This window comes from Hibiscus syriacus, unplaced genomic scaffold (genome assembly GCF_006381635.1).
Source record: "Hibiscus syriacus cultivar Baekdansim isolate YM2019G1 unplaced genomic scaffold, ASM638163v2 tig00110833_pilon, whole genome shotgun sequence".
Classification (NCBI taxonomy): Eukaryota; Viridiplantae; Streptophyta; class Magnoliopsida; order Malvales; family Malvaceae; genus Hibiscus; species Hibiscus syriacus.
The window spans coordinates 205,818-227,527 of record NW_024062884.1 but is presented as its reverse complement, the minus strand read 5'-3'; the positions used below and the strand labels follow the sequence as shown (position 1 = coordinate 227,527).

The 21,710-nt window shown below is 31.9% G+C and overlaps 1 protein-coding gene and 1 pseudogene across 1 annotated transcript; one reads left to right on the top strand and one right to left on the bottom strand.

The window, feature by feature from the left end:
• Nucleotides 1-12,290: 12,290 nt before the first annotated feature.
• LOC120143114 lies at nucleotides 12,291-16,577 on the top strand (annotated as a pseudogene).
• A 331-nt stretch (nucleotides 16,578-16,908) lies between these two features.
• Nucleotides 16,909-19,320, bottom strand: LOC120143113. The gene is made up of 8 exons (XM_039157522.1): nucleotides 19,134-19,320; nucleotides 18,784-19,045; nucleotides 18,203-18,403; nucleotides 17,881-18,120; nucleotides 17,409-17,808; nucleotides 17,189-17,292; nucleotides 17,048-17,107; nucleotides 16,909-16,961 (listed from the first exon to the last, which is right to left on the bottom strand). The coding sequence occupies exons 1-8, from the start codon at nucleotides 19,305-19,307 to the stop codon at nucleotides 16,909-16,911; spliced, it is 1,494 nt and encodes a 497-aa protein (XP_039013453.1). The 5' UTR covers nucleotides 19,308-19,320.
• Between the last annotated feature and the right edge of the window lie 2,390 nt (nucleotides 19,321-21,710).

Here is a 21,710-nt window from a genome sequence, read left to right as displayed (position 1 = left end):
GTTAAGGTCAAAATTTTGCAAAACCAAAGTTCTTGAAAAATTGATATCAATTGTTAAAGAGATATCAATTACATTTTAAAAACAATTTTGACCAAAAATTAATATGATGAACTAGAGTTTATAAAACATTACCAAAAATTACTATGTTCATCATACAATATTTTTCAACATACATGAGATAAAACATAATCATTTAGAATTATTCAACATTTAAAACCTCATACATGCATAAACTAAATGAGCAACCAAATAAAATAAAAACATTAAGTTTAGAGGTTATCCATTCTTTTTTCATGTGTGGCTAGAGCATCTTGAATATCATCATCTTCATCACCATTGCTCCCACACACCTACAAGAGACATTTAAGTAGATTTTGGTATCCAAATTGCTTTGGATCCTTGAACATTAGTTTCAATGCCTCTTGTTCCTTTTGAAACTCGTACTTGTCTAATTTTAAATCGTTTTCCTTTCTTTTTGAAGGACAAGTATGTTCCTTATGACCATGATAATGACAATGTGAACATATTGTCATTATTGAACTAGATGAATTATTTAAAATGATATCTTTTTCTTTTGTTAAACATTCAAGCTTAACTTTCAAATCGAAATTTTCATTTTCAATACTTTCAAATTTCATTTTTGAAAGCTCTAAATCATTCTTCAAGTTTCATTTTGATTTTCAAAATCCATTTTCGTTTCTAGAAGAAGTTTGTTTAATTTGGAAATTTCTTTTTCAAAGTTTTTAGATTTTATTTTTGAAAGCTCTAACTTCTTTCTCAACATTTAATTTTGATTTTCCAAGTCTGTTGTAGCTTCCAAAAGAAGAACATTTTTAGCAATAAATTTAGAAATCAGATTTTTTATACTTGGAGTTCATGGTCTCAAACTCCGAAAATAATTCATCATAAGCATCTTGTAACTCATTAAAAGATTTTGAATGTAATCTATTTGAGTTAGAAGATACATTTAGCTCTGTGAGAGCTAATAGAGACATCATCTTTATTGGTTCTTCTTCTTCCTTGTCTCTATAGATCTCCTCAAGCTTATCCCACATCTCGTTGGCATTTTAATAAGAATAAAATCCTTTATATACATTAGGATCAATTGCACAACACAATATGTGCTTAGCCTTTGTGTTTTGTTGAGCTTTCTTCTGTTCTTGATTACTCTACTTCTTTGTCTTCTTCGTAGGAGAAGAATATCCTTTCTCGATCATCATCCAAGCTTCCATATCAAATGCTTGGATAAATATCATCATAAACTTCTTCTAACAACGATTATTTGTTCCATTGAAGTGTGGAGGCACGTCAAATGGTCTGGATTCTTCCATGGAGAATGAACCGGAAGTGGACATCATCTTTATCGATTTAACTCTTCCCGAATCGACTCAAGAGGTGGCTAAACCTTCAAATGAGTAAGGCTCTGATACCAATTGTTGAGTTAATCGATTGACGAATATGACCAAGAGGAGGGTGAATTGGAAATTAAAGTTTTGGTGGAAACTTTTGCAGAAAATTGAAAGAAATTTGCACAGCGATTTAGAGTGGTTCGACTTTCTCAACCAAAGTCTACGTCCACTACCTTAGCTATCCACACTAAGGATTTTCCAAAAATTCACTAATTTGTCTTTCTTTTGAGGATAAAGAGTAACCTTACAAACCCTCAAGAATTATACCCCAAATTCTTGAGAACACTCTCTCCCAAAGAGAACAATACAAATTTGCAAACTTACAAGGAAAACCTCACAAGGTAGATTGTTTGCACAATTCTAGAATAAAGAAAGAACACTCAAGAATGAATACAATTGAGTACAAGAAGTGTTCTTGAAAGCAAAATGAATATTGAATGAAAAATAGGCTTGAAATGCTCAAACAATGAGTTTGATGCTTTCTCTTTGATTCTCTCTTGATTCTTGTTGATTGTTGTTTCTTGTTATTGATCAATGGCTTCTAAGCTTGTTTAAATACTCCTTCAATTGATTATGAACGTTGGGGAAGATCAGTGGAGTCAATGGAGCCGTTTAAGTGTCAAAACAATTAATAAAACAATTGAGAACGTCTGGTGCATCGATGCATAGGGCTAGTGCATCGGTACACTATGTGTAAAATTCAAATATTTCGACCGTTGGACCCTTAGTGCATCGATGCACTAAGAGTGCATCGATGCATAAAATGTATTCGATGTTTCAAACAAGCTTGAGTGCATCGATGCATAAAATGCATTCGATGTTTTTCATAAAACATGAGTGTATCGATGCATGGTAGTGCATCGATACATAAAATGCATTCGATATGGTGAGTGCATCGATGCATCAATGAGTGCATCGGTGCATCCTTTCTCAATTTTAATTTTTGGCTCGTTTTTGGTTCGAAATACTTTATGAAAATTGTTTCAAAAATATTTGAAGTATAAAACATAATTTTACACATTAGTAAGGATTGAAATTGAACTTTGAAAGACTTGTAGTAATATTTTGATATTCGAGTAATTAAATCGAATATACTTAGAAAATCATTTGTAAAATCTTAAAATTCATTTAACTTAATTTGTTATATCGAAATATCAAAATGTTTTCAACACCTTTAAAACTGATGAATTTTTTAATTTAATTTTATCGATTTTGAGTGAATTTTATGAAAATCAATCATAAGAAAAGAAAGAAGGGAAAAATATGAATATTTTGATACCGATGAAAAAAAGATGATTGACTTTTTACGACAGTAAAAAAACGTGATGCTAAAAGTGAAATATTAAATATTTAGAGGTAAAATTTATACACCTTTAAAATTTAAGGTTAACTATATGATTGATCACTTAAATTTGTCTTTTGTACACTTTTCCTCACTGATTTAAAAAATATATAATATATAGTTATTTTTATATTTATTTAATTAAGATACGATCACTTTCATTTTTATTTAATCAAGATATGATCATCACGAGTTAACTGCCGTTAACAACAATAAAATATTTTTGATATAATCACACATTTGGTCCCTATTATTTACATATTCTTTCAATTTAATCATACTTTTAATATATTAAAATAAATGTAATCCTCAAATCGAACGATATCACATGTCATGCTAGTAAGTTTGTTCAAAAATACCCAGCTCGATTGAGCTGACTCGTCGACCCGTTGACCCAGTTAAAAATATCGTCTATTTATAATAAAATTACCAGATTTTCTGGGTCGGGTACTCGACCGGGTTTCTAGGTTGAGCATGCGTTACAAAATGTTGGTTAACTGGGTACCCTCTGACCCGGTACCCGATTTATTATATACTTTTTATTTTTCATTCTTATTTTATATGAAATTTTTATTTATAATCCTTAAATTAATTTACTATAACATTCTAAAATCCTAATTTCTTAAATTTTGACACCATAACGTTTTAAATTCTTAATTTCTTAAATTATTTCACATTAACGTTCTAAATTATTTTTAAAATAATTGTTTTAACTTTAAAACATTTGAAATTTAATCATATTTCTTTATTTTAAATTTTAATAAATTTTATTTCAATTTTGTAATTTGAATTTTCAAGCTTTATAGACTTTATGTGTGGATTATATATATTATAAACTTTTAATGAATCGGGTAACCGTTACCAGAATTATATATAATATAATTTTATATATATTAACTTAAAATATTTTTATATCAACTTATTAAACATATTTTTATATCAATCTCCCGAAATTGACAATAGACTCTTCGAGTTCTTCATCTTTCAATCTTTATGGTCCATCGTTTGGATTGGTCGTCCGTCCATTGAATTTAAGTCATGTCAGCCTGTCCATTAAGTTTTAAACGACGAAATATTAAAATGAAACAAAAACTAGACATTAGCTATCGTTTTGGGAGAAATGAAAATTTAGATATTAAAACGAATCAAAATTAATAGTTTAGATATTAAACACACAGTTTATCCTTGATTTTATTATATGTATACGATGATGTATCGATTGGACTTGACTTTGACTTGGGTCAGTGATCACATGGCAAAAGAATAGTGAAGATGATCTGATGTATCCAAGGCTAGATTAGGGGTACTGTGCATGGAGACTGATAAACATGCGGTACACCTCATAACAATGTTAAATACTATAAACTTTTAAAGCTGTTAGACCGACCGCTGTATAGTGTTTATTTATATATTATATTGGATAAAAATAGGTGCTTATCCCTTCTCCTACGCTTCTTTTTTCTTTATAATTTGTCTCATTTCATAGATTAAATCATTTTTTTTATTTTGTAGTGATTAGATTTGTTTTGATGTTGATTATCGATTATTTTTTAATAAAATTAAGTTTATTTTTATAATACGTTTATCTCTGTTTTTGTGGTATGTTTATTTATGTCTTTTGGTAGTTTTCGATTGTTTGACCCTTTTTTTATCATTTTTCTTAGAGTTGAATTTGGCATCGCCACGACTGATCAATATGCCACTTATTTGTTATCATGCTTATCTTCCCTGCTTTAGACCCTCAGATTGATTTTGATACTCTTTTTACATTCTTAGATAGTTTTCTCATGTCGCTTGACTCTTATTTGTAATTTATCGATGATCTTTCAATAGTTTCATCTTTTTTGTGGTTCATTTGCCGATACAATTAGATTTGTTCGTATCTTTATTTTGTTTGAGCATTTTGGTTAGTTTTTTAAAAAACATTTTTCCTTCTTTGATATTTGTGTGATCTAGGTGACTAGTTTCTGTGTCAACGATTATAGGAGAATGTCCGAATTATAATTTAATTTACTTTTACAGTTATACTTGTAAATTTTCGTTGTAATTCTAAATATTTTCGATTTTTAATAAAACTAGCAGCTTTCTAAAAATATATATATATATATATATATATTATATTGGATCACATTTGTATCGTTATTAATAAACACATATAGCATTTTAAATTAATATTTTATTATTATAAAACATGATTTAGTTATATTTAAGAGTGTGTATGATTTGAAAAATTATTAAATGGACTCGGCTCACCACGTCATATGTGGTCTCAATCAATAACATTTTTTATTTCATTTTTTTAAAGTTAATCTTCACATTTTTCATACGTGTAAATAAGGAGTGAATAATTATTTAGAAATTATTTTAAAACTAATGAATGTGATTCACTGAAATCATAAACGACGTGTTTGAGCCGGGTTTTTAATCTTTTAACAATTTACTAGTTTTTAATTCAGTTAGTTTTGATTTTTTATATTAACTTCGAACGTTGAGATTGTAATTTACTTTCATAAAATAATTTCATTATATAAATTTTAAAAATTATTTGATAAAATTTTAAAATATTTTTCATAAATATTTAAAAAAATTAATAAATAAAAATAATCAATATTTTTATATAATACTTTTAAGCTATTTTACTATTTTTCTAATATAGAATATATATTATTTTCTTATAAATTAATCAAAATTAATAAAAATTAAACACAATTCATTTTAATTCGAAGTTTTAAATTTATAATTCACCAATTATCTAAATATTACGATTTAAATTAATTTTTAATTAATCAATTTTTATTGTTTAATGCTGATAATATTGCATAAATATTTTGAATTCTACACTGAATTAAAAATAAAATAAATATATAAAATTTTAATCTTCAATATATTCCTTCAATAAATTTTAAGATTTAGTGGATTAAATAAAATTTGAACACAAAAGTCAATTTGTATTGTATTTAGAAATATTTTTCAAGATGTGTACATATATATATTAATTATTGAAAATTTCCGTATAATGTAGATATAGAGTCGGTTTGTTTCGCTGTAATCGATTTTTCATAAAATAAATTCTGAAAAACAAATTACAATTTCTGAAAAACATATTCTGGAAATCATTTTCCGGTGTTTAAATGATGTTATGTAAATCATTTTTCATTGTTTGGTAAATTTTCATGGACATATTTTTTGGACTATTTTTTTAATGAAGAAAACACATTACAAAAGTATCATTTATTTTGTATTGAATCAAATTTCATTTATATCTTATAAAATTTTGAATATATATTATAATGTTTTATGACAAGAACATTACAACATGAAATCATATCTATGTCCTTGATGTTGTATGACTGAGTAGTAATAACCTTCATGACCATCAACTTCCTCACAGATATTGCATCAACATCAAGTCTTCCGCTTGTAATGTCATATTATTTGGTATGTAAAATCAAAATATGAAATGAAGAATCATGACTTGATAAAATACAAAGTGAAAAAACTAACATTTTGACTAATATCAGAAACATATGTATGACATCACAGACCGAGATACCAAACCTACTCTAATATCGCAGATTGAGATACCAAACCACATGTATGACGGACAAGAATATCTGATCATATAACCATGGTTTTCAGAACCGGATCGGTTAGTTAACCGGTCATGCTATCGATTCACTGGTTCAATCGGTCGAATCGGTCCGATCAATCGGAACAACCGGACGACATCATAATTATTTAAAAAATTAAATAAAAAATAATTTTTTTATATCACGAGTCATATTTAAAGCAAGTCATAATATATATAAGTTAAAAACCATAAAATCAAGTGAAACAAAATGTTTCAAATTAACTACAACATAATATTTAAGGTAAAATATATTAAATAATAAATATAATTATATAACTATAATTAAAAAATAAATTTGGGGTTAAAAAAATCATAACAAAATGATATTGTTTGGTTTATTTTTTTAAAAAACAATCTCACATGGCTAAGAAACATAGAAGAGCATCTCAAAAGTCTAAAGAGTAAAAATATGAGAACAAAACAATCTCACATTGCTAAGAAACATAGAAGCGCATCACAACTAACTTCTATAAATAATAGAGGTAATTTGGCATTCAAAATCATGGAGCCTTTTGGTGAGCATTGAGTGAACTATTTTTTCACTTCAATCAAGCTCGAATTTTAGGCTTCAATCGAGCTTCTAATTTTTTTTTGAGTTCAAGCCTTTTTGAGTTCAAGTTTCAATATTATATTTCGAGTTTGAGTTGAACTTGATAATTTTTAGCTTGTGAGTTTGAGTTGAGTTGAGTTGAGCTTACTTTTAAAGTTTTCAAGTTCGAGTCGAGCTCAGCAATACTCGAGTTCGACTTGGCTCGTTTAACAAACGACGTTGTTTGGTTTAATTTTTTTTAAAAAAAACAAAACAAAAATCCCGGTTTTTCCCCTTTTTCGCGATTTTTCCGGTTCTCAGCCGGTCCGGTTCGAACGGTTCAACGGTTCTGGCCGGTTCACTAATAGCGGTTCAACCAGTTTAAATTAAACCGAACTAAGCAACGGTTTCCGATTAAACCGACCGATCCGATCCGATTTTCAAAACAGAGGTAAACACAGACCCTGCTCACAACTAGTAGAAATAAAGGCTATGGTCAACAAGTACGCAAACTGTCCTATACAAAGTCAAATTAATAAGAACCCTTCAGCTACCACCATTCACCAACAGTTCAAAAGGAGCCTTCAACCATAACATGATTAGATCATGCCTACTCACAGGATATAGAGTCCAACACCACAACTCAATTTCAAAAGAAATGGCCCGGAAACACAAACATCTTAGTAAACATATTCCACGGGAAGAAACAAAATCAAGGCACCGTCAATCAACATGACAAAGAAGCATCGAGCCAACAAAATAGACAACAAGATAAGGCAGAATAGCAAGAACTAAATCAGAGCACACCTTAACTAATACTATCGAACCATAACTCCATATCAAAATTTAGTGATAACCCATTCACACCAATCAAGAAGTACACAATCAGACACTTCACAATCATTTTATCAATAATGTGTAAAACCTTCATATGAATGATTATCATTTTTCAGAAAAATAACACTAATTCAATACAAACAAACAAAAACACTTGGGACAAGAAACACAAATGGTAATTTTCAGATTGTTGCAGAGAGTTGTACTTCTTTGCTTTGCACAAGATTTATTTTTTCAAATGAAACCAGGTTAGAGCAAATTGATAATTCACAATGATAATAGAAATTCTCATCTATATTAAATTTGAATAATTACCCAATATTAATTTGTTCATATCATCAACCACATGAATTTACATTATAAAATTCCATTTCTAGATTGCATTAGGGTTTTTAGAAATAAATTTTATATAAAGATATTAGAAACAATTTTTCTAAGAAGAAGATGAAACAGAGAGATTAAAAATATTTTTTCAATTTGGTAAGAAGAAAGTGAAGGAGAGGGAGTTGCAGAAGTCAAAGAGAGTACTGACGAAGTCATTTGAAATTCTACCAACAAAGATCTTACCAAAAGAAAAAGAAAGAAAAAAGGAGAGAAACATGAATCTAACAAGGAAATCTTACCTTAGTAATACCACCGTCGAACAGGAAGAAGCATCAGAATTGACGATGTTCTTGGACGAGAGGGATGAGCATTTTTTTTTCTTGCATTGATTTGTTAGAGTATGTCCAAATATCAGTCATATAATGATTATAATAATACATTTATTTACCAATTTTATTGAATAAAATCATTGACACTATTATTTTCAATTATATGTTTGTATTTAACATAAACTAAATGATAATAAAGTCCATATAATAACATTATTATTATTAAAATATCCACAGTCAAGTATTGTTATGGGCATAGAAAATAATAATACGTTTAAGACTAACATGTTATTGATTGATGACAACGAGTTGTCATTGACATACATATGTCAGAATTGATACATGATTATATTGTTAGAGAACAATGTATTGGATTGACCCACCATGAGCATATGTCTTGGATTATTATGTGACGATCATAACATTGCTCATGGTGATGATTACATGTTTGATCCTCAGACTTGAGATCAATATTATCCCAACATATATTGTTGTATGTTTTGATACAGTTAAATATGCTCCGTAATTGGTTGCACTAAAGATTGTTATTGAATATATCTTGATGTATGTAGTGGGGTGTGTAAGATTAAGATATGATTTGTCATTCCTACATAATAAGAAATATATCACAGGCCACTTGATTTAGTGAGATTGAAAATACATGGCCATACTCGAATAAGTTGATATGAGATATCACAAATTATTCGTTAATTATAGTATACTATAGATATCAAGAAACAATAGATGGACTATACAAGTTTGACTATTCTAAGACTTGTGTCTATTCTAGATATAAAGTACAAAACGATGTAATACATAAAAGAGTTAATCACGAAAATGATATGTCGAACCATAATTTCTCGTAACTTAGGTGACAATTATATATTGCTATATGTCACTCATTGTATGTAATATTAGAATTGTTCTAATAATTATTACTAATGTTACAATAACCTACAGGGTCACACCCTAAGATTGAAATGAGCAAAGATGTACAATTTGTTGTACGTTACTAAAATATATATAGAGTTAATATATGCATATTTGATATACATATGATTTTAATTATCTTGAATATAATAAGTAAACATTAAAAGAATGTAATTTTGATTACAACTCTTTTATTAAATATTTAATTCAGATTAATTAAATAAGAGTTTAAATAAACGTTGAAGATTGTAATTCGGATTGTAAGTCTTTAATGAATATTTAATTTGAATTAATTAAATAATATTTTAACTAATTCAAAATAACTTAAAATCCCTAATAAGTTAGGGTAACTCATATATTTAAAGTGATGTAAGGTCTAGAAGTCGTTTTTTTCTCTCGAAACTCATATATTTAAACTTTTCTCTCAATCAGGTGAACTGAGTAGAGGCTGAGACGTGTTTTCGTGGAGGCTTACGATTCGAACCTTTCGTGATCACCATTAGTCGTTGTTATCTTTGTTGTTTTTCAAGGAATCCATTGTAAGTATTCGCATCATTTCCTCCCGATTTCGGTTTTGCGTACTTGGGTCGCTGGTGAGATCGTCGAGTTATTGTTTCCATTGCACCATGGGGTGCACCGACGGTCCCAACATGATTTTCTTTCACTTAGGGATGAGAGGGATGGGCATTTTTTTCCTTACACCATCATGATTTTCTTTTGTTTATGGATGAGAGGGACGAGAGAATTGAGGAAAATGACTTACGCATTTTTTTCGGTAAATTATTTTACGAAAAATCCATGAGTTTTTCTATTGACTGTAAAACATTTTACGTTGACTATGTTCATTTTTCTTGAAACAAATAAGGGGAAATAAGGAAAACAAATTTCGTAAAATATTTCCCCCCAAACAAAAATACCTGTAAATGAAGTTTTAAGATAAATACTCATAATAAAATAAATAATTAATATAAAAATTTAAATTTTAAGATAAACACACGTTCGTATAGTTTTGAGCAAGTTTCTACTTGGCTTCCTCGCCCATGTAGGGCATTGAAAAAAAAATCTCTATATAGGGCTCTACCCAAATTATTTCTTGAACTGTAATGCTTGCTACAGTGACTTCATTGGTCACCAAGTGCTCCATAGGTCGTCAAGTACTCCATAGGTTGTCAAGTGCTTCTTGCGACAAAGTCTCCTCTGTTGCAGCAACTCTTCTCTCTTCCCTCGCTGTTGCAGCTCCATAGGTCGCCGTGTGCTCCTAGAGACCTATAGAGATCGACATGTGCTCCTGGAAACCTATGGTAGTCACTGTAACAATCATCCTACTTAAGTAAATAATTATTCAACTACATTATATGAATTTTTTTTTTCATTGCATTATTCAAACACTTTTGCCGCTTCTACTTGTACTTCAGTCATCTTTGAAAGAATCGCCGGCTTGATTTGGGTTTATCAATTAGCCGCCAAATGTACAGTACCATTTTCAAAACAAAAAGGTGAAGGTTGTTCTTATTACTCATTAATTGTTTGTTGTTTTGCTGCTGCGTTTGGTCATTGGTGGTTGAGCTAAATAAAGCTTTTCAATTTGTGAGGATGCATGCAATTGTGCTCTTATTAAATTTAAAGGTAAAGTACATATATAATCCGTTTATTATATGATGTTATTTTATTGAGTCATATTGTTATTAAAATTTATAAAATGAACACTTGATTATTGGTCATTGTTTTATTAAATCATTGACTATTAAAAGTTACAAAATGATCATCCGATTATTCATATATTTTAAACTCATATTTTTTCGTTAAAAAGTTGACGCACTCTTGAGTTGAACATTAATCTCTTGAGTGAGATATTGATAAAATATGATTCTAGAATCATTTAAGCTATATTTTTTTGGATCAAATCCCCGCTTAAATTATGTCATTGAGCAAGTGTTTGAAACATTATTCCCTCAAGCCAGTGATTGAAAGTAATGACAGTGTCAGTAGACATCATTAAAATATAATTTTATCATATCTCAGTCAGCATGTTAACGTCCAGCTCAAACGACCATTAATTATTTAATGAAAAATGATGAGTTTAGAACATATAAATAGTTAAGGGACTCAACAAAATATCACCATATAGTCTGGAGATCATTTTATAATTTTTAATAGTCGAGAGACTAAAAATAGTAGCACCATATAGGTAGGGTACCATCTGTACAGTTTACCCTAAATTTAATAAAATAAATTGAGAAAGGACACGATGGGTTTCACTGTGGTTTTGGACATATTAAATTTATGGTAAATTATTATTTTTAGGTCAGACCGGAGCCCATGTTCGTAGCAGGCTGCTTAACCTTGCAAGCAGAGCAACCCGTAAGCCCGGCTTCTAGCCGAACCACTCAGCCCAAATATATATGAACCTTTTCACCTATTTCTTTTTGTAATTTAACCTAATCAATTTTTCCTTTTTTTACAGATTAGTCCCTCAACATGTGTTTATTTATAATTATTTTTTCACTAACATAAATTTTCTATACTCTACTTGGATTAAGTCAATTAGTATAGGTTTTTCCGTTGCTCAGGGACGGACGCAAAAATCTATGTTGTTCTAGAAATGGATGACTTTATAAAATACTAGAGGAAAGAACATAGATTTTTAATAAAAAAATATATGTAAATAATCTAAAATATATGATAATTTTAAATTTTCAAGGGATGTTGTCTCCACCCGCCCACTCGATCCATCCCTAATTACTCAGTCTTTAATTTGTTAAGAAAAGAAGCTTAGGGGCATCAGGATTATCAATTTTATAGAGGATTGACTAAAACAACCAAGATTGTTTTATATGACTTGTGCTTTTATTTTCTCAGAACTTTATATTCTTCCACTCGTTTTGACTAAAACCACCCTTAATATTTAACTTTGCTTTTGCGTCTCACATCTACCAAAGCATTTTCCCTCTCAATCGAAATGGGGTGCATTGTTTTCTTGTTTGCTTGCTCTTTGCTTCTTCTGGTGTCTGCTTCAATGGCGTCTGGTGCAAGAACAATGGAGCACACATTCCATGTAAGCGACATGGCTTTTAAGCTAAGCTTTTAGCCATTACAGTTTGAGCTTATAGGCAGATAATGGAGTTCAACTTTGCCTGCAGGTGCAAAATTTGACTGTTAATAGGCTATGCAATCGCCAGGTGATTACAGCAGTAAATGGTAGCTTCCCTGTTCCCAGATCCGAGTTCGAGAGGGTGACTTACTCATTGTTCATGTCTATAACAAATCACCTTACAACTTGACTATTCACTGGCAAACCTTCGCGGAAAATACAATACAATTTACTCAGTCTTCACAAAATTTGCTTGTTCACTTGTGAGTTGTGACATTATCATTAGACTTGTTCTTAAATGTTGTCTTTTCGTGACGAAAACATCAATGTCCATACTTGGTCAAATCGGGTTTGGTTTTATCAATTCAAAAGAAAGATTTTAGGTACGAACAAGTGCATCATATTTTAACCATTTGCTGATGACTGCTGAAACCAGGCATGGGATTTTCCAGAAACTGATTGCCTGGGCTGACGGACCTAGCATGGTGACTCAGTGTCCAATTCGCCCCGGAAATAAATACGCCTACAAATTCAAAATCGTTAAGCAGGAGGGAACCCTTCGGTGGCACGCTCATGCCTCCGCGCTCCGAGCCACCGTGTACGGTGCACTCATCGTCCGCCCCAGAGCTCGCAACTCTTACCCATTCCCAAAGCCCTACAGGGAAGTTCCCATCCTATTAGGTATATGTAACTACAGGGAACCTAAGATTTTACATTCATATTCATTAATCATGTTCCATGGGGGACTCTAGACTTTTAGTTAAAAAAATAGAAATGCGGTCGCAGGTGAGTGGTGGAATGCTAATATCATTGATATCCAAAACGAGGCTCTAGCCCTTGGCCGTGGTCCTAACGTCTCTGATGCTTTTACAATAAATGGGTTGCCCGGTGATCTCTATCCATGCTCTAGACATCGTAAGGGTATGGGTACGTTTGGTTCACTGAATGTAAGATTACCAGTTAAAATAAAAGATTACCGGGAATAGGATTACTGTGAATGTTATATTTTGTGTTTGGTTGGTTTAGTAGGAATATAAGATTACAGTGTTTGGTTAAAGGAATAAAAGATTATTATAATGTATATTTTACCAAATTGTCTTTATTATATATTTGTTTTTTAACAAGTTGAATTATACTATAATATTACTATAATTAATTTATATATTTTCTTTAAAAAATTTAAATTCATAAAATTTATATAATTTTTTTTTACAAAATTGAAAAGATAAATAGGTTTAATGAAAGAGTAAAATTTTATTTTAACCCTTGAATTTCATATAAAATTTTAATTATAGACTTTTTTTATAAATCTAAAATAGTTTAAAAATAAATTTGTTGGATAACCTTCGTACAATTTTTATTATTCAACGACAGAAGAATATTTTTGAAAAAATATTTAAGGGCATTTTAGTCCAAAACGTCGGTAATCCAACAATACCTAAGGAAATGGGGTAATCACATTCTCGGTAATATACCCCAAAAAATCTACTGTTGGTAATAAAAGAATATCGGGAATAGAATTACTGGCCAACCAAACGGGAGAATGGAGATTTCATTTCTCCGATAATCCTTTATGCCGTGAACCAAATAACCCCTTAATGTATTGAATATAAATTATTGTTGGTAATGCTTAGAATAAAAAGCATGTAATTTCATATTGGGAAAAGAAATACCTTGAGATGGGTTTATAAGGAGCTCTTCCTTTCCTTCCTCGTTAAATGTAAAGCTACAAGATCATCGTACGTGCGTCGTTATCGTTGTCATTGTCGATGTCCATTTTATGGTGGTGTATCTTACCCATAGATACCAAGACCTTTAGTCATTTTGAATAATCCAAAAATCTCAAAACCATTTCTGTCTACGTTTTCTGTTGAGTTTCAAAGTTTCTTGCTTCCTTTCGAGTTCTAAGAGAAGAACAATATTATCTTCGTCCATTTCTAAACTTCGGGTGTATGATTTTTGAAGTGATTATATTAACCTCAAGACATCGTCTAGTATATCGATGATATCAATTTGGGTGAATTTACTTTTAAGATAGTGATTCACCATGACACAATTTGCTAATTCCTTTCATTTGTTCTATCAATACTAATTCCTCATTTTACAATAATATTTAAATAATTATTAATTTAGTTATATGGTTACCGATGACGAGAAATGTACAAGCTTGAGATGGAGCAAGGGAAGACCTATCTCTTACGTATTATCAACGCTGCACTCGACAACCAGAAATTTTACAAGATAGCCAAACATAAGATGACTGTTGTGGCCTTTGATGCTGCTTACACCAACCCCTACGTCACCAACGTGGTGGCTATCGCCCCTGGGCAGACAGTCGACGTTTTGCTAACGGTGGATCAGCCGATTGGCTGGTATTACATGGCCGCAAGAGCTTACGCAAGTGCAGTTGGTTTACCATTTGACAATACTGCAACGAGGGGTGTCATCGTCTACGACGGTGCACCATCTTTAACAAAGCCGCTAATGCCGGTCTTACCTGCGTTCAATGATCCCCACGTAGGAATGTAAATGAGATGAGATAAATCGCGAGTTACTGGAGATCGATTCAGTCAAAGCTCGATCAACACTCAAATCGAATGAAATCGACTCGAGCTCGACTCAAATTCTTAACGATCTAAAACAAACTACTTAACACTCGACTCGAAAAGCTCGCGAGCTATTCGAAAAAAATGTTGTATTGTAATTTTAGATTTTTTAAATTACATTATTAAAAATATATTAAAAATACATTATTGATAATTATAAATTTTTAAAAATAAATTTTTAAATATAATATAAGATTTTTTGTAGGTTCAAATTCGAGTTCGAGTTCAAGCTTGAATCGAGCTCAAAATCGAGCTTCAATCAAGCTCGAGTCTTTTAGCTTCAATCGAGCTCCTGAATTGTTTTTGAGTTCAAATCGAATTTCAATATTATATTTCGAGTTCGAGCTGAACTTGATAATTTTTAGTTCGTGAGTTTTCGAATCGAGTCGAGCCTAATTTTAAACTTTTCGAATTCGAGTCAAGCTCAACAATAGTCGAACTCGACTCGTTTACAGCCCTACGGCTCATAAGTTTTACACCAGTCTTACCAGTTTGGTCGGTGGGCCTTACTGGGTGCCTGTCCCGCTTCAAGTGGACCATAAATGTTCGTTTCCGTTGGATTGGCGCTCTAAGTCTGCCCACCAAACACAACTTGCCAAGGTCCAAATGGAATGAAACTGTCCGTCTCTCTGCCTTCTAATAGCGCTTTGGAATCACAATCTAGAGTTATTAAACGAAGTTTTGGATTTTCTGTGGACATTATATGGACACCCTTTGACCAAAAATGTCCTTTCAAGATAGTTGTATGGGATGGGCATACATACGTTCACGATTTAGTTCTTGTGTTCTAGTTTCATGATAAATTCAAATTAATATAGAAAGCATAAAGTGACTAAAGGACATTGTTATTATAATATTGATATTTTAAAGACTTGATTAGAATATTTTTATAATTTAGAGTTCAGTATAAAATATGAGTCATAATCGTAGGCTGTTTGAAGAAATTAATCCCAAAAAATGTGTGTGTTTTTTTAATAATAAGGGTGACAACAAGGATTTATCTCAATAGAATCTTTCTTAGCCTTTACAATACACGTACACCCTATAGATACAACTACTTGAATAAGAAAGACCCTGTTTGCAATCAAGAATTTAACCTCTTGGCTGTTGAAACAAGAACTTGCAGGCGACATTTACACCGAGCTCGCCGTCGTTCTATCAAGCATCTCCTTGGCTTGTAAACGGATAGCTTCTTTGCTCCAAAGATCAAGCATCCTCAACCTCACCGGTGGCCAGGTTACTGTTAATGTCCAAGGAGAAGACCAGAAGAAGCTGGACGTTATATCCAACGAGGTTAGTCTTAGGTTTTATCATACCTGAGCAGGAAGTAACGTAAACCAGAGGACCATACCAACTTATCCGATTTCTGTTTCAAGAACTTCAACGTTAACAGGATCATGTCCTTGCACTAGACAAGCAAACCAAGAATAATACAACCCAAACAATGGCCAATAATGGTTTTAGCATGCTACATTGGCAGGTACACCAGCACACACACCAATCTTCCTCGGAAGCCCAGATGAAGTTCAAAAACTACAGAAGTACTTAGCATGAACCCCAAAGTATGAGTTTCAACTATTTTTCTAGTTGGGAGTAGCATATTTAAAAAACACAAGGATGACAAGAGAAATTCTCAGTTAAAGAATCGCGTGATTAGACAATCAAACTGCTATCAGCTGCCTACATGGCATCCTACACGGAAGGCATTTCATGTAGAGCATCATATCTAACAAAAAAATCATATTGGCCCATCGATGGAAGGCATTTCACACATAAGTTGATCTTTACAGAGAAATTAGCCTAGTTTGTTGTTAAGCATCGCTTGCACTGAGTGCCGCGGTTTACAGTCAGCCCACTACTCATCTTGATGGTAAAACCACTCAGTTTGTAGCAGAATAATTTTGTTGCTCCAAAGAACTCCTTTGACGTTTTGCTGCAAATTCAGGTTAAAGTAAACATGAATATATAGAGAAACAATAACTCTCAAAATGAAGACAGTAGGAGGATGTAGTATTATACCAGGGCTCAATATTTCTATGCATTTTGTTATAGACTTCACTGATGTTAGTGTGTTGGGTCCTGCAACCATAGCATATACAGAGTGAGCATACAAATATCAGTTTGGGATCAATAAAATTATGCAGGGGTGAGCTTTACCACCTGCGTTCATGTTATTCTCCGTAAACACTTCTGTGACAGTAGATGAAAACTTTGACATGACTTGACTAGCCCCCAGGTTGTCATCTCCCGAGACATTAGATGACCTGTGAGGCATGAATGAATTTAAAGATCAGTGAAAAATAACTACTGAAACTAGTAAAGAAATACACGGAGAAGTTAATGGTCAAAATATGCAATTTGATTGAAGTAGAACCAATACCCTGAAAGAGCAGCTCCAGATGTACACGACGTTGGTTTGCTAGGGTAGCCAAATCCTTCAGATCCAAGATCAAGATCCACTAACAGTTCAGAGAATGAGAAATTTTCTCCTAAAGCATCTAAATTTGGCAAATCCAGGTCAAAAAGATCAGCATCCATTTCATACTCTGATGTTGAAATCTCATTAACTATCGGTTTGTCCACATGCACTGCTGCATCAGAACCATCAAAGTCCAGCCTGCTCTTTACATGATCCCTCTTACCAAGCCTCTTCAAGCATGTCTTAACTGGTGAACAAGAGGAAATGCAATGATTCCTCTCAATTGTGTAGCACGTCATCTGTTTTAAAGGACTAACCGTAACTCTCTCAGTTGAAACTATAGTACAGTTAGGAGTAATCTCTTGAGAAGTATTGCTGTGATCACAGTTAGTAGGAGTATTGCTGTGACCACAATTAGCAGTTGAAGGAACACCCAGTGGAGTCATTGATTTATGACTCTGAGGGGAAACTGCTTGCGGGGGTGTCTTAGGACCTAAAGAATTAGGTGGAGGGGATGGCTGTGGCTGATTGAACAGACAATTGACAACACCAGATACGTGCATTGTTGATTCATTGGGCGTGCAACTGGGAGGTGTTGATTGATTTAAAGAGCTTGACTGTCCAGCTACTTGTCTATTCATTACATTATCAGTCTCCGGAAGCTTTTCCATTCCTGCAACAAACATGTCAAGGATGTTATGGCTGTATCACGGCATGAAACGAATATGATAAGGCATATAATGAATTAACCCTACCCTGGGTTGTTAACTTCCTAGAAGTTGATTTGTTGCGAGCTCTCTTTGCTGCTGCTGAGGCTCCGGTGACAGCCTCCAAGGTCCTCTTATTCCTTGTTAATGGCTGAAGTGTAACTGGCGTAAAGTAACTATTTCTCTCCATTCTGGAATTAGAAGGACCAGATACTGGAATAACAGTTGGTGTTCTATACGCAGGAGGGCCTAAAACAAGAGCATAAAAAAATACAAGAATCATTTAGCAAATAGAACATAAGAGGTGTGCAATTCAATAGTTAGATCATATAAGAGGTGTGCAACTGTAAAATCTCCCAGGGTACTCTAAGGCCTAATAATATCAGCTGGAAACTGAAATATTTATCAGAAACAAATTGCCACAAACAGCCAATTCCAAAGAATCCACGTACTAACTCTACATACATCTAAATCAAACTATAATTCAGAAATCGAGCCAAACTTATCTGACAGTTGATAAACATTTCAATCTTCAAAAAGTTTTACATGTTTCAACACATCAACAGATCATGGCTAAAGTAAGAGTTAAAATAAGGTGATCAATCCTAATTCAAGCTCGATATTTGTACCTGGGGGAGATATTGCACATGGATCTGATCGAGGAACCACGGTTACTGTTTTAGTTGCATTGGCATGAGAAATCACAGGCACTGATGCAGTGGCACTCGCATTGTAAGCGTTCATTACACTTTGCATTCCCTGCAAAAGGGACTGAACCCTGCATTTTTCTTGCTCCAAACGAGCTCTTTCCTGCTCTACTAGAACCTTTTGTTCTTTCAAACAAATATACTCGTCTAGCATCGCACCTAAACTTAACAAACTCTTCGGCGCCTATAGCAGCCCAAAAAAAATTAAAAATTAAGTATATAAACAACAATTTTTTAAGAAGCACAAGGAATTCGATTAATAGGGTGAGTACCTCTCGAACAGGGGATTTGGAGATGAGAGAAGAAGCTTCGTTTCTGAAAGTGGAACGAGTGCTGGAGTAGTTGTTATCGGAAAGGTAACGATCGACGATGAATGCGACTTGGACAGGAGTGACTTTCCCTTTGCCCAGATTCTCTGGCTTCTTGGATCTGCTTTGCTTCCCCATTTGCTTCTTTGGAAGTGAAAGGCATAGAAGAACGATAAAGGGGGTGTATTAAAGAGAGATTGGGGTGTGAGAGGGAAACTGTGAAATGGCGCCATGGCTGAGGTGAAATGAAAAGCGCGGCAGACTTTGAAAATTATTTTCTTTATCGATTCTATTTGGTTAACTCATATTTGGGGTTTTGCGTTTCCCGGGACTTACTCTTAGGACAGCTAATCAAAGGAAATATATCATTTTTAATACCTTAATTATTACTTCTATTCTGATTTGATATTTAAATTTTATTGTTTTTCAAAATCATATTTAATATTTAATTTATATTTCATTTTAGTATTCGTCGTTAAAAATTTAACGGAACTGTTGTACGTGATTCTTTATAGGTAAATTACATCATTCATCATTTATTAACTATCGTTTTACTCCTATTTTGATAACTAAAGTTTAAATTTTTTAAATTTAATTACTCATTTTTTAAATTGCTCATGTTTTAATCACTCTAATTTATTTTATTAATATTTTTATGACATGAAATTTAATATTATTACTTTATTAATATATAATTAAAAAAATTAAAATTATACCATAAATTTTAAATCACAAACCCCTCATGTCCTCACTCTTATCAACCTCTCCAACACACCCATTCCTTTCTTATTTTAATCATATATTAATAAAATAATAATTAAAACTCTCATGCCATAGAAAATATTAATGAAATAAGTTAGAGTGATTAAAATATAAGTGATTTGAAAGTTAAAAGATTAAACTAAAAAAATTCAATGATCGAAATAGAAGTGAGAAGATAGTTGAGTGATAAAATATATAATTTATTCATAAAAGAATGCAACATACAACAGATTCATAAATGTAAATATCAAACAAGATAAACGTAATAATTTGGGTGCTAAACATGTAATTTACCCAATATATAATTGCAAGTGTAATTAGGGTTATTGACCTTTATTAGTTTTAACAGTTGAGTGAATGAAACTAGCTACTTAATATAAGACTTAAAAAGATTGTGAATAATTCAAAAAAATAATATAATAAACATTTAATTTTGTAAATTAAATTATTAATAATATTAATATTTATATATTATTATTTTTTAAATGAAGTATAAGATTCTTATGAACTTAAAGTTATAGTTTAAACTTGAGTTTGAGTTTCAATTGAGTTAAGTCTGAGAATGTTTGAAATTCAAGTTTTTTGAGCTCGAGTCAAGTTTTAATTTTTTTATGAGTTCAAATCAAGTTTATAAATTTTAAACTTGCAAACTTTTAAGTTTGTTTATTGACTCGTTTATTTAATTTTCCTTTTCTATTTATTTTTTTACATTTTAAATATTGGTGAAGAGAGAAACTAAATTGAACGTAAGCTAAACTTTGGAGTAAATCTGAAGCCTAAAGAACTTAAGGACTAGTGGCATAAATTCACCATTTTTCTTTGGCTTGCAAATAAAAGAGTGATGATTGCCTAATATTAAATGAACGTTAAACAAACATGGTCGCAAACACTTAACAAATTAAAACTAACACGAACACCTTCAAAAATAAATATACGAACACGATATTGAAAAATTTAATGAATACAAACTGAATATGGACACCTTCAAAAATAAACAAAAGAACATGAAAACAACTTCGTTTGTTCAAGTTCGGTATTTACACCCCCTAATTGCGACTCTTCCTTAAGAAAATGGAGCAAAGTATTAAAGTCACATGTCTCATGTTCAAAGGTTCGAGTTTTATCTGGGAATTTGCTGAATTTGTTGGCCGCCTTAAGAAACTGAACCGCAAAACTGGAAAGGTATGGCATTCATAGCATGAACAAGTGAAGTAACGAAATCAAACATAGACTAACATGCTTTTATGCTTTTTGGCGTCAACCTGGAAACTTTTATAGCCTTAATAACCTAAAACATCATTTCTTGTGATTATGGTGTTGAAAGTAATCAAAGGTAGAGTCCAGCTGAATTGTTTCTCAACAGAATTTTTAAAATTGAGGGGGGCACCGCACATTCTCATTGACAAAAGGGACACCGAATTCTGTGCCCCAATATTAAATTAAAATAAAAAATGGTTAAATCGCACATTTAGTCACTGCACACTTTAGGGTATTTATAAGATTAGTCCTAAGTTTCAACTATAAATATCATAGCCCATTTAGCTTCAAAATCATCCCAAAACATTTCTTTCTTCCTATACTAGAGAGCTTTCTTGTGAGTAGTGAGTGTTTGTAAACACCTGTAAATTTTCTCTCTTAGTAAAAGATCTGCAGCAGCCCGGAGACGTAAGCACAATTGGCTGAACTCCGTTATCAATTTTCGGGTATTATTTTTCCGTTTTTATTTCGCATTCTCACAAATCTGGTTATAGGAAAATTACTTGTACTCGATTTATTTCC